The 13,845-nt window shown below is 53.4% G+C and overlaps 2 protein-coding genes across 2 annotated transcripts; one reads left to right on the forward strand and one right to left on the reverse strand.

The window, feature by feature from the left end:
- Positions 1 to 1,060: 1,060 nt before the first annotated feature.
- Positions 1,061 to 2,801, forward strand: J4E79_008392 (uncharacterized protein; the record flags this gene model as incomplete). The annotated part of the gene is made up of 6 exons (XM_049357249.1): positions 1,061 to 1,176; positions 1,233 to 1,266; positions 1,319 to 1,519; positions 1,573 to 1,627; positions 1,675 to 1,908; positions 1,960 to 2,801. 6 exons carry the CDS (start codon positions 1,061 to 1,063, stop codon positions 2,799 to 2,801), a joined length of 1,482 nt encoding a protein of 493 aa, XP_049208147.1.
- Positions 2,802 to 11,870: 9,069 nt separating this feature from the next.
- Positions 11,871 to 13,084, reverse strand: J4E79_008393 (uncharacterized protein; the record flags this gene model as incomplete). Its single annotated transcript, XM_049357250.1, has 2 exons — positions 11,871 to 12,625; positions 12,685 to 13,084. 2 exons carry the CDS (start codon positions 13,082 to 13,084, stop codon positions 11,871 to 11,873), a joined length of 1,155 nt encoding a protein of 384 aa, XP_049208148.1.
- Positions 13,085 to 13,845: the final 761 nt, after the last annotated feature.

Raw genomic sequence — 13,845 nt, forward strand, 5'->3', positions numbered from 1 at the left:
GCGTTTCGTCGATCGTGCCTCTGCGTGAGATGTTCTGTAGACTTGACAGCATCACCCGCTGCCCGCACGCCTCGCAGCCTATCAGCCCACGTCATCGTCAGGACAAGATTCCGCATCAGTGAGCTCCCCGTCCGGAAGACGTGGCTGGAGCGTTCGCTCGCACCGTGGCCCCCCTGGCCGCCCTCTGCCTGTCTCTTCCGCCGATCGCCTGCTCTGATCTCGAGAGCCCTGGCCTAGGTGTTGCTGCACAGTCACACGTCCTTATTTTCTGGCTCCCAGACTCTTGTTTTCGCAAACCCCATCGTCCCATCATCAGCGTCATCCCTCGTCCACGCCGTCTGCTTCTGCTCCGCCCCTGCGCCAATTGCAAGCCCGCAATGATTGCGCCGAATCCTGCCTACTGCTAGCCCTGTCCCTCTGCCCTGGGCCTGCTCCTGCACCGCTCTCGCCCGGAACTGCCTGCTCTCACCGCAAACCCAGGCCTCGTGCGACTCTGCGCAGCGCGCACCACCGCTTGGGACGCGCCAAATGAGCTCCGGCCGCTTGCTGACTCTCGACGGCCGTTGTCCTGGCCGCGTATCTACTAGGCTGCGTCCGCTGTCTTCACCACTACAGTAGCCGAGACGCTCCCTCCCTGCCCCTACCACAGCATAATCACAGAATTCTGCTGATCGGTCCGGGACCCACCTACCCCAAACCCAACGTTAGGCGCCACCACTTATGGATGCACCTTAGTCGTTGACTGCTCCTTCTCTTGCTCTTCTCTGCGCATCTGCGCCCTGCAACACTTTGACCCCTACGCGGATTTTCGTTACGAGTCGATCCGCCACACTCGTCGTGCCGCACCAATCACATAGCCACCCCACGACCCAGGCATTTCCTATTTGATCCCTGTACACTAGTTCCGCCATACTCGAGCCCGCTCGATCACGCTCGATTCCCACCCCGTTGCCACTAGTGCTCTAATAATCTACGACACACCAAGTCCTCTCTGGCCCGCGCTGTTCGAGAGTTGGTCGCTACACCACACCGCCCAGTCCACGCGCTCACGCCCTCCTACATGAGCGACTTGAGAGAACGTCTCGCGCGATTGGGACTGTCCCAGTACCACGAAGTGTTCACAGCCGAAGGCTTCGACACTTGGGAGACTGTGCTCGACATTACAGAATCAGACTTGTGCGCAATGGCTCCACCCCTACCTACCCACGCCGCCCCTGCTTACTGTTCCGTAGAAGTTCCCTCAATGTCAAGCTTGGCCATCGTCGGGTACGTCACTATTCTGCGACGTTACCACCAGCAACAACTGACCTCCTCGTAGAAACTTCAACGGGCCATCGCCGAATCGCGCGGACAGTCTTCGGATAGGCCTCTGCCCATCAATCTTGCACGAGCTGGGAGCACTGCCGGCTCGTATCGCAGTGACGACTCGGGGCCAGAAAGCAAAAGCAAGCAGCCAGAGCCCACCAATACTGCACCGAATGGAACAGGGGCCAAGCGGAAGTACCGTCGACATCCCAAGGTAGCCCACTCTGCAGATCCCGTCTGTCGTGCAACATCGCTAACCCAACGTAGCCTGATGAACATGCACCAGAACGTCCACCCTCTGCTTACGTCATATTCTCCAATCGTAAGTCTGATCTCTGACCCAACGCGATCACGACTAATTCGCAGCAGAGGTACGAGAATCACTCAAGGGACAAGATCTTACCTTCACCGAGATTGCCAAGGTAGTCGGTGAGAAATGGCAAGTCTTGCCTGCCGAGGAACGCGAAGGTTGTGAACGACAGGCCAATGGTGCCAAAGAGAAGTACTATGCAGAGCTGGCTGAGTACAAAAAGACGCCCCATTTCGAGGCGTACCAAAAGTATCTCGAGGATTTCAAGTCGAAGCACTCAGTGCCCACTAAAGGTCTGTCCACAGCTTCTGTTGTCATGTGCCGCAATGTATTGACATGTGCAGAAGGCAAACGCTCAAAGCTTGAAACCGAAACCAGCACTTCAACACGAGGAGGTAGCAATGAACAGGCCGACCCACCGGCAAACAGGAGATTGAGTTCTATTCAGTCCGATGCCCAAGCAGCATTACAACAAAAACCGGATCCCACTCAACCAATCCCCCCTTCACGGCTACCACCTGGCCCAATCTACGCTTCGAACTCGACATCGCCGGCCAATATTCCCCTTTCTGGCTTCAACTCCCCCCGTTCGGGCGAACAATTCTCCCCCACATCTGCATCTCCACGGACCACGGTCTTGCAAAGAGATGGCGGTGTCTATGACCCATCCGTACCCAATTCCATTCGAGAAACGAGGATCCCCTTCGATGCCAATCCGTACCATCAGCCTTCTGCGTACAACCTGGACCTCCACCAAAAGATTGCATCGACTCCACCACCTCCATATCCCCACCCAAATCACTTTCAGGGGCCAAACGACATGCTTTCTCGTCGGACTCCGCGCGACTCCTCGCGTCTCCCCCCGCTCAGTCACGAAGATACGACGTTGTCGTCCGAGAGTGGTCACAGCAATCAAGGATCTCAAGGGTACACCTTGTCGGCTTATCCTGGGCAGACATTACCTGCAGACCCGAGTAAGACGATGCGCATGCTTCCCCAGCCAGTGCCCAGTATAGCACCCCTAGCCTCGCCACTGGATCGGCCGATACCGCCCATGCCATCACACCTCTCGCATAATCCCCATGACTATCGCAATCAGGGGTCACTTGCGGTCCTCGTAAGAGCAGGAGAACTGGCATCAAGAGCAGCGGACGACGACATGGTCGAGACCGAAAACTCACCTTGATTCTTTTTTTGAACGCTATACCAATGTTACAGTACATGATTCGGCATGAGCAGTCCGCATGGCCCGTTCCAGTGGGCAGTGCATACCGTATGCGACCACAAGCTGTTTCGCTGCGAGACGTCAGTACCGACATGACTGCCATGCGTGTACCGCGCATCAGCCATATGAGCACGCGCGGGGACGCTTTACGTTTTCATTTGTTGTTTGCTATTTCGAGATGATACCCCAACGCAACCAGTCCACTTATCGGCCTATCGAATACCAAGTGATTATACAGAGGATGGATCCCTACCTCAAGGATTGAAGTGTTGGAGATGAACTACGGGCCCTTCTAAGTCCGCAACGCACGCGCCGTTCGGATGAAATGTACGTGCATACAGAGAGCCTGTCCTGGCATGGTAGATTTCACGAAGGCTCAGCCTCCACGGTTTATGCCGTGAGGAGCACGAGTCTCTGCATGTGGAGCGTGTGTGCAAGGACAAAGAAGACGTGTAGGATGTACATAGGAAATCTAGATCTATTCGCTTGAATGACACTGCCTAATCATTTGGAACACTTGGATATGTGCACCTGGTCTAAACGGCAGTCTGGATTATTCCGTCAACTGCATGATGTGGTGTGATTGGCAGCCAGTCTTGTCTGGGATCAAGAAGCGCATCCGTCGTGCAAGGCGGTAACAATGTTCGCATACGGCGGATTCAATAGCGCCCAATGGAAAGCATGCACCCGATAGCAGCTAACTCGCTAATGCTGCCTGCAACTAGAGCTAGGAGTACAGTACACATGCGTAAGTGGATCTTCCTCGGTCAATTGGCCCGAGCGACATCGAGATCATGTGCTTGGCGTGGCGTGTTGAGTGGATTTTGGGGGATTTATCCATGTCTGCCAACATCGAGGATTTGGCATGCTAGTCTGGCACCGCATGGCCAGGGTTTGAGCAAACCCACAGCAATCACGTGGCAGATGCTACGATGTCCCGCGACGATACAAATCGTCGGTATTTTATGCCGGCGCGCTCGCAGATCGACGGCAAGCCGAGTCAATGGAGTAAGCCCACCCACACACACCACAAGCCTCCCGACATGGCAGGCAGCAGGACCCCCAATCTGCAATAAGAGCAAGTCCCACAAACGCATTTGTCGATGTTCGTTCGCAAGGGCGCTCGCTCGGATACAGGGTCGATCACCAGGACCCTAGTCTGTCCGTCTGCCGCGTACAGCGCTCTGCATGGCCCCCGCGGCATTAGCCCTTCCACGGAGTAAGACAATACACGTTCCGATATTTCGCCATGAGAAAACAGCTGATTTGTGTTGCCTGATTCTCGCATCCGCATGCATCCTGACATGGTAAAATTAGCGTTTCGGCACATCGTTTCGAAAGGGCAAAGACAAAGCGCAAGGGTGTACTAGACATCTGTGCATTATGCAGGTGCTGTGGAGTAAACAAGTTGCAGCTGGACTGACCAGTGAAAGTTAGTCGAGCCAGATATTTGGAACGAGGGATCATGCCATTGCCGCGAAAGAGGGTCCCGCAGACACAGACGTTGGTTTCGGGCTCCGTGGAGCAGTTGTTCTAATCATTGTGACGTCCGCGGAGCGTCAACAGGACAGGTCGGCAGCCGAGTTGGTCTGGATCGGCATGCTGGACTGGAAATCGGCCCGCGTCTACACACTTTCTTCATTTTGCTCTCATCTTGGTTACATGGTTACATCAACTGGCGTAAGGCTACTATTTTGCTTCACTTTTGACTGTGTGTGCTTGAACCGCTGTCCCGAACTCCTGCATCGCTGCAGGCTTCCAGATTTTGCAGCTGATTCCACCCAAAGGCATCAAAGGAATGTTGAGGAAGACTCGCTTCGGTACCTGGGTTCACACACCACTCTAATGTGTCGGGTTCGCATGAGTTGACCTTCTCGACGCTGTAACCGACGTACCTAGGCCCTCTACAAGCGCTTGTAATACTCGACAAGTAAAAGAAAGACTTTCAGAGCACCTGGTAGCAGTATTCTTGTGCCACTAGCGTAGACAGAAAGGAGAACCCGTCGTACTTCTTGATTTGCTGAGCACTGGACCCGTAACTTGCGTGTCGGTGGCATGTATCTCGTAAATCGCGAGGCCCAATCATCATCCTCGTTTCGAGTAACGTGCAACACAAATTTCGTATTTCTTTCAGCTAACATGTAGTTCACGGCAAACGCTTCTAAGGTTGCTGCTTCCGCTAGCCCATCGTAGTGTCACAAAGGCAGGAACGAGCCAATCAGGGCCATGTCTACCCTTGTCGATCTCCCGTTCCAGTGCAACGACTCCATCTCTATCATCACGTCCACCATCAGACCTCAGCTTGGCATTCATCGACTTGCCTCTATACTGCACTAAAACTTCTGTGCACACACTTCTAGGCAGTTCTAGACCGTCGCTGTGCATCCCGAGGTCTGAATTTGGCGTGTCAGACCAGTCACACGGATCACATCCGCCACCAATCTTCCTTGCAAGAAGCCTGTGGCTTCCCGAAATCTGTACGTAAAAAGGCGCCGTGACTGGGGTGTAACAATACTAACTACTGTGTTGGTAGCCGGGTCACCTACTCGCTGTCCTACACTGGCTCTTGCATGGCAGCGGTCTAGACCTTCGACGCACCTGTTCTGTCAGCCACCAAGCAGCTATAGCGATCCCGCTTCGATTACCTGTTGTAGCTCATTGCATATTTCCAAGAGTTCCGCTCCGCTACTTGAATCGCCACGATGACTGAGCCCGTCGAAGTCAGAGATTCCGCTCAGTCCAAGCCAGTGCATCCGACACCTGATAACACTACTATCTCTCCTACATCAGGACCAGCTCGCAAATATCTGACCCTGGGGCCTTTGAAGAAACTCGATCTGCCTCATCATCCGTCGTATGATAATGCTAGTTCTGATCATCATGTCACTCTAGCCCAGTTCCTCGACGATATTCTCAACGAGGTACAAGGAATCAACTTTGACGAAGGGTTTGAGAAGCGTGGGACCTGGAGCCCCGACAATGGACATGTGATGATGCCGCCACTGAATGCTACAGGGAACAGCGATATGGTTACAGTCCCAGTCTCGGTCGAGAAGCGTATCAAAGACTTGAACCAAGCCAGTTGGATGGCTAGAACCTCTACCCACAGCAACGCTCATGTCAGATTCTCTGAGTTGGGCGATCTTTTGGCGAAAGATCACAGCCGCAACGAAGCTGCATATACCCCGAGTGTTTTCGATGCTGTCGAGCTATTAAGGTGGGATCCTGAAGAAGCGTTGAGAGCAGTGAGTCACCACGAGGGGATTCATAGTGTGGAAATGTTTAGTGAGCGCCCTCTTGTGCAAGTTACATGACAGTGTGCACCGTTGCTGACACATTTCAGTATCCCAAATGTTCCATATGATGCCCAAGGTAGCCGGGCTGAGTCTACTACAAGATCGTGTGTTTCATGCATTAATAGTTACGATGAACACTCACAAAGCAGAGAGTCTCTCTGACCTCGCTTCGTCTTTTACTGTTCAGCTTCCAATTGATTATGCATCATTTGGCGATGTCAAGATCATGCAAGAGAGAAGTCGGATGGAAACGAAAGGATCTTCGCAACTCTACCGGTTTCCGTCGGACACAGGGTCAGGCGCAACACCTGACGCGAACCAGAAGCAGCGACAGGGGAAGAAGCTGACAGAAGGAACCTACGTCTCGTTGGAGAGGCTGATTGGCGCATCGAAGACACGTGTCGATGGGGATGCTGCGCAGCAAGCAGAGTCGCCTGATAACGACCATCATCGTTGGGATATGGTAAGTTTCATATTCCGCATTCAAGTTTAATGTTGTTGACATGGCGCAGATGACGTTGAGTACGGCGGGGGGCATGACGAAAAAGGCACCGAAGGGCATCCAGCAGAAGGAAACGTTGGAGGCGATCGCAATGGATGTGGAGTATGTTCTATCGTATATCGCGGATCAAAGACGGAAGAGCAGGACTTGAATGGTGATGATGACTGTGAAGGAACCATGTCACATGAGGCAAGGCGAAGCCCGGGCGGGGACGAACCGCGGCGTGCAGATCATCGCGTGGCTGTGACACCATTCCACTTTCTGCACACTTGGACTTCAGCTTTCAGCCTTACGCTGGGGAGACGAGGCCCAGTTTGATGTATCTCAGTATCGCCTTTTTGTACTTAATACCTTCATCAATGTCATCCGATACACCGCAATTGCCTCCGTGATCGCATTCCAGCGCGTGCCGTCCATGTGCATGTCACACTCGTGGAGAGCCTATTAATACACACAGGCACTTCAGCTGGCATCTCGAGCCCACACTCCCAACGAACACGATCCGCCGTCTCCTGCGACACACATATTGGCTGGTAACGCGACAAGAAACCACAAGATGCAGAACTACGGGCAAGCACCAGGATACCAGCGGCCAGGCAGCACGACGGGCTTCACAGGACAGCAGGGCGCCCCTCCACCAGTCCCGCCACCGCCGCCTGGATATGGAGGTATGTTGATGCACGATAGCACACAGTTCCAAAGTCAGGCACTGACACGATGGCACAGCTTCCCAGGGATACCAAACGTCCGCTCCCCCTGCCCACGGTCAATGGGCTGCGCCCACGCCGACACATACGTCGAATCCATGGAATCAACCGCAACAGCAGGTAGCCGCAGGATATAATCCGGGCACGTATGGCACCATGCCCGGGGCGCAGCACCAATCATACCCTCCTCAGCAACAGGAGCAACCTCCCCCGCCTCCACCCAAACCCTACGGCTTCGCAGCGGCGGTCCAACGGCACGAACAACAACAGCAGCAGAACTGGCCACAACAATCGCAACCAGGCACCGGCTTTGCGCCTCATACGCAGCAGGGAGGATATCCGGTGCAAGCAACACCACAGCCATATCATCACGCAGCTCCTCCCCCGCCTTCAACCACACCGGGTGGGACGTACTTCCAGTCTTCGCAGGGAGGTAGACCCAGCTCTATTTATGGGACAGGTCAAGTTAGCTCATACCCACCAGGAGGACCTCAGCAACCCACTGCAATCAGCAATCAGAGCGAGCAGCAGCCGGCATACGCACAACAGGGTACACAAGTGTACTCGTCTTCGAACACAAACCTAGCAGCCGGCGCATACATTTCTCCCCCACCAGAAGCTCCTTCGTGGCAGCAGGCACAGCATGCGCCACATCAAGGCGGCATGGTCAACTACACGCATGCTACACCACATACAGACACAAACACATATGCACAAGGACATCATGGTCTACAGCAGCAGCAACCGCCGCCTCTACCTCCACGGCATGGCCAACAGGTTGTTCCTCCACAAAACCATCACCAATCTCAGTTTGGTCATTCCACGCCCGTCCAATACAATGCGCAATCGCAGATACCCAACCAGTACCAGCAGCCGTCGGGTCAATTCCCACAACCGCATCAGCATCAATATCAGCAACCTTCGGTTGGGCATCCTTCATATTCCCAAGCGCCGTCGCAACAACCACCCACACAGACAATATATGAACAGTCTCTGTACGACCAACAAGGGCAGCCTTCTCAACAACATCCTCGCCCTCAGGACTCATGGCAGTCCGGATCTCCAGCCCCAGAGCCTAACTATCAATACAATAGACCGCAGGCATACGAGACTCAGCTACCACCCTCGCAAACAGGGTACCAAGCGCAAGAACCAGCTCCACCGCAGCAGTATTCCCAGATCTCGAACCAGGAGGGCCAAGAAACAAAGCCATACAATCGAATCGATACTGCTGGGTCGAACTTCTACCATCAACCAAGCCCGCAGAGTCAGCCTGTGTCTCCGATATCGAATCGTCCTAGTGTGAGCTCTGCCTCTGGCTACCATCCTATCTCTGGGCGCACCGACTCGGTGAGTTCGATAGCTTTGGCCAACCTCTACGCACAGCGCGCAGACAATAAGACATCTTCACCAAAACTGTCCGAGCCGAGACTACCCGCGTCACCTCCACCCAGAGATGACAAGTCCAAGTTTAGTGTTCTGGCTGCCGGTGCACCTTCTGATTGGGAACACCTAGGTGGCAGTGAGGAGATTGACGATGAAGAGCTCTTTGGTGCAAAGAAAGAAGATGTGAAAAGCGACAGTACTCAACCGGAAAGCATTGAGCTGCCCGCTCACGTTCCGCCTCCCCCATCGACGCATGGGTTCCCCAGTCCTGCTGTGCGTCCTGCACACGTGAGTTCGAGCGAATGGGATGAAGGCTTTACACCTACACCGCCGTCTGTGACAACAGGACTTGCTGGACGTCAAGATTCCCAGTCATCAGATCAAGGGTTCATCGTCGGAGATGCAATTGTCGCGCCCTTACGTACTACTCCCAAACCCATACAGGGCACGAGACCCCCTCATCAGCCTGCCGCGTTGATGACTGGGTCGGGCTCCGCAGAGGGTGGATGGGATACGTCGCAACACACACCTACCCAACCGAAGCATCTTTTTGGGTCACAAACCAGTAATGAATCCACCGGCGTGGTGTCCTCCAGCTACGACTATGCTATACAACTGAAAGAGAAGGACGACCTTATCAACCAATTACGCGCAGATATGGAACGGGAGAAGAAGGAGAAGGAGAAGGATGAAGTTCTCCAACAGTTACACACAGATACAGAACGGGAAAAGGCCGTACTACAAGCAAAGATCGATGAACTTGAAGCTAGTAGCCAGAAAGTCGTGTCTGAGTACGAAGCTAAGAAGGCTCACAGCACGAGCGAGATGGAAGTGTTACGTGCACAGATTGAGACTATGAGAATCACCACAGACCAAGCCAGTGTCAACTATGACGCTATGGTGAAGGAGAAGAACACGGCGATTGACATTTTGAAAGAAGATGTGGAAGGGAAGGAGCACAATATTGAAGAGCGTGATAGTTCTGTCGCTGAACTAAAGCGCCAACTTGAAGCCGAAAAGGCGAAAGAGCCGCCGAAACCCACAGCTGCTGATCTGGTACCGGACCTTGATCCGTGGTATATTGGCTCGTTAGAGCGATACATAGCCATGCTTCGAAGTGAGGCCGCGGAACCGCAAGTCGAGGAGAAGGTCAAGATTTTCAAGGCGTTCATGAAAGTCGAGTCTGCCATGCGGGCCATCGTCTCCCTTGATACCTCAACACAAACAGTTCCAGTGGACCCAGAGGTATCACACGAACAGGAGCAAGCTGCTCGCTCTCGTGCAACCTCGAACATATCCACCAAGAGACAAGATCTGAACATCCAGGTACCGCAGGAGTCGGAATTTGACGACTTCGAATATAGTCCTGGCGGTCGACCTATCTTGGCGCGGCAGACTACGATTCCGCCTACTGAAAACTACCAGGGTGTTCCAAGAGCGCCTCCTTCGGTGCAATCAACAACAATTCTAACTCCGACAAGCTCCATTGATGATGATACGAACAAGACGCCAGTGCAATCTCCACCTGAAGAGCAGGTGCAACACCAATACAAGGCATATGTCCCACCTGCTAGCATATCGGTTGACCCTGCTCCATTGAGACACAGACCAACAATGTCCTTCTCCAATACGCCAGGAGTAACCTCACCGTCAGGCCGTAGCAACAGTAAGGGGCACGATGAGATATTCTTTGGAGCTCATCAACCGACTGCTCAGACGCTTGCGTCCCGGCCTTCCAGTAGCGAAGCAGATGTCGCTTTGCCAGCACCATTGAAGCTGACACCGCGCCGCCCGATCTCAACTGCACCAACGAAGGAAGATCCGAACAGAGTGCTGAAGGAACTAGTATCTAAGAAGGTGCATTCCGGCCTTCCAAATCACCGGATTCAGGATACGAGGGCTAGGCTCGTTGACATAGGATCCAAAGCTAGCGCCGCCGAAGAAATTACGAAGACATGGGAGAAATCTGCATCTCTGAGTCGCCGCAAGAAGGACGACGCCCGCCGCAAGCGTCAAGAAGAGAACGAGGAGCACAACGATGATCTATTCAACAACAACGAGATCTCATACGCGGAAATGAATCAGCTCGAGGAAGAGTTCAAGCAGAAGGAGGGAGAGCTCAAAGCGCAAGAGGACCAAGACGAGTATCGTGACTATGTGGAGACCGTATTCGACCCCATCTTCACCGGGCTACATGGCGAGATTAAAGCGTTAATGGACTTGCACGTCGAAGCTAAGCGCCTACTACCATCTTCCGTCGCTGGACTCAAGAGCATGGAGGGAACCGATACTCCAAGCACAAAAGACTGTTTCGAGCTCCTGAAAGACATCCACGAGCAAGTGGAAAAGAGACACGACGATGTCGTACAACTCGTTGCCGAACGCGACAGACGCTACAAGAAGACGGAGACGCAACCTCTGTACGCCGCTGGCAACATCAGCCAGATGAAAACCGTGGAGAAACACTACGACAACGCTGAGAGGCAAGCCACATTCAAAGCCAAGCGCGAGAAGGCGGAGCGTGTAGGCGAGTTTGTCAGCCTTGTCGAGGACATGATTGTCAGCGCAGTCAGCACTGAGCAAAAAGAAATTGACCACATCGTTGCAGCTATCAAGGACCTTGAGGATGGCAGCGGTGATCCAGCGGTCCTCGATGATGCACGCACCGCTCTTAAGGCTTTGAAAGAATCGTCCAAGGCGCTCCTCTCTCTTTTCAACGCGCTGGAGATTGAATCCAACAACGCCGACATCGACGCGGAGATTGCGCAAGTCACAGCTGACGGTGCAGATCCAGCGCGCATACGCGAATTGGAGGCTGAGAAGAGGGAAGCAGAGAAGGACTTGGTGGAGGAATTTCAAAGGAGGGTTAGTGTGCTGGATAGCGATGGGGCTGAACTCGGAGAGTTGGTGCAGAGGAAGATGGGAAAGAGTAGCGAAGACGCAGAGAAGGAAAATCGATTACGAATGGCGCTAGAGGAAGCGAAGAGGCGGAATGGTCATGCTTGATGATGGTATAGTCTTATGTATCTACGAAATGTGGCATTTCCTCATGTCTGTAATGTGTAGTTCATGGGTTTCACAACGACCCCACTGTCAGTTACACATGATCCTACTTTTCATCCTCGCCAGGCTTCTATCCTCAAAGACCACTGTCCTTCCTCTCCCTCACTGGCCTCTTCGGCTTCTCCTCCACTTCCACTTCTACCTTCTCCCCATCATCCAAATGCGTCCTCCGATCAATATCCAACCTCTTCTGAAAATACTCCCCAACACCAAACTCATCGTACCGCTTCCCCTCCTCTCTCAAATGCGGCACAACACTAACCTTTGCATCTTCATTCGGGCTAAAGAAGAACGGCATACTATACCTCTCTTCGCCGCCGATATTCCTCACTCTATGCACCGTACTCTGCCACGAGCCGCCCGTAACCAACTTGAGGAAATCTGCAATATTGACAACGAACGTGTTGGGTTGGGGATGGACAGGGACCCAGATACCGTTCGCGTTCAGCACTTCGAGAGCGGGGTATGCGGTTTTGGATTGGCACACGAGCGTGAACCAGCAAAAGTCTGTGTGGGCACCGATTCCTACGTCGCTTTGACGCTCTTGGGGTGGGTAGTGGACGGCGCGGACGTTGGTCATGGGGTGTGTGGTTATGGTGTCGAAGTAGTCTTCGGGGAGGTCGAGAGCGAGAGCAAAGATGTGGAGCATGCGTTTGCTGAACTCGAACATGGATTTGTAGTAGCGGTAGATGGCTGGGCGCCAGAAGAGGGCGGAGGGGTGGCTGGGCCATTGGTTGCGCGGGGTTTGTGGCGAGGGAGGGAGCGAGGAGATGAGGGAGAGTTGTTCTGAGTCGGTGAAGTCTTCGCCCATTAGGAAGCCTTCTTTTAGATCTAGATAGTGGTGTTAGAGGGATGAGTCGTTGTGTGGGTGGAGGCAGTGAAGACGTTACCTCCTCGTGTACTTGGGTCGAGTTTGCCTTCCAAGAACGCTTCGTAACCCCTGAACTTTTCCGTCTTTTGGTTGTGAGTCTCCATCTTGACGTCGGTTGGTAACGCGAAGTACTCCTTCAACGCATCGAAAGTGTCCTCCAGTACATCATCGTCCACCCCGTGGTTCACTGCGTAGAAGAAGCCTATGTCTCGACATGCCGCGCCGACTTCTCTGGCTAACTCTTTCCTGTCCTCCAGGTTGTCCGAATATATGCGTCTAAAGTCGATTTTTGGCAGTTCGGTGAAAGTCTCTTTAGCAGCAGTGCCCTTGAGAATTGGTCTTCGACCAGGAATACCACCATCATGGTAATGGACCCATGTATCCGCGCGCGTCGCCGTCTCGATAGTAGTAGTCGACATACTGTGATAAATGATGAACTATCTGCTGCTCAGATAGTCTTGAGGAGTGGAATCATATAAAGCAGCAAGAGATTGCGAATGCAGAAATGTATACAAAGCCGGTAATCCACTGCAGCGGGACGTACCGCAACCTTAATACGCAAGCCGACACTCATCCTACCATAAGCCGAATCACATCCAGTTGGGAAGAGAAACGTCGGCTAAGTTAAAAGGCTGCACGAGGGCTCCTACAGACCAATCGTGCCAGCCCACGTCGTACAACGAGGCGTAGTTGTCGTAAGCTGGACAAACCACATACCTGCGCATGAACGGTGTGGTGTCATCATGCCCAAGATTCCGAGGTTCACGCCCTCGGACAAGAGCGCATGCCGGGCAGGTCTATCGCCGCTCACCGGACTACCTGCCTATGTCTGGACAGTGTGAAGCGGAGCAAGATCCGGAGCTGGTATAGGACCGATGCTGTGCATACAAGGCGCTCGAGAGGGTGCGGAAGAGTACAGTAAGGCTGCTCTATGCGAACTGCCTCGCGTACTCCAGAGTACCACGTCTGTCTACGTCTTGTCCAAGTCAAAATACTGTTTCAAAACCTCGTCGATGGCCTCTCTTCTCGATAGTCTCGCATGTCAGCTGGACGTTTGCTGAATTCTCTACGTCACCCCTTACACCCCCCACCAAAAGCATGCATCCCAATGAGGCATTATCTGCAGCCACAGTGTAGCGGTCGGACGACCCTCCATAACGGCGGCAGGACCATACCAGGT

Source organism: Alternaria viburni (assembly GCF_023758015.1).
Source record: "Alternaria viburni strain BMP 2772 chromosome Unknown scaffold_20, whole genome shotgun sequence".
Lineage (NCBI taxonomy): Eukaryota > Fungi > Ascomycota > Dothideomycetes > Pleosporales > Pleosporaceae > Alternaria > Alternaria viburni.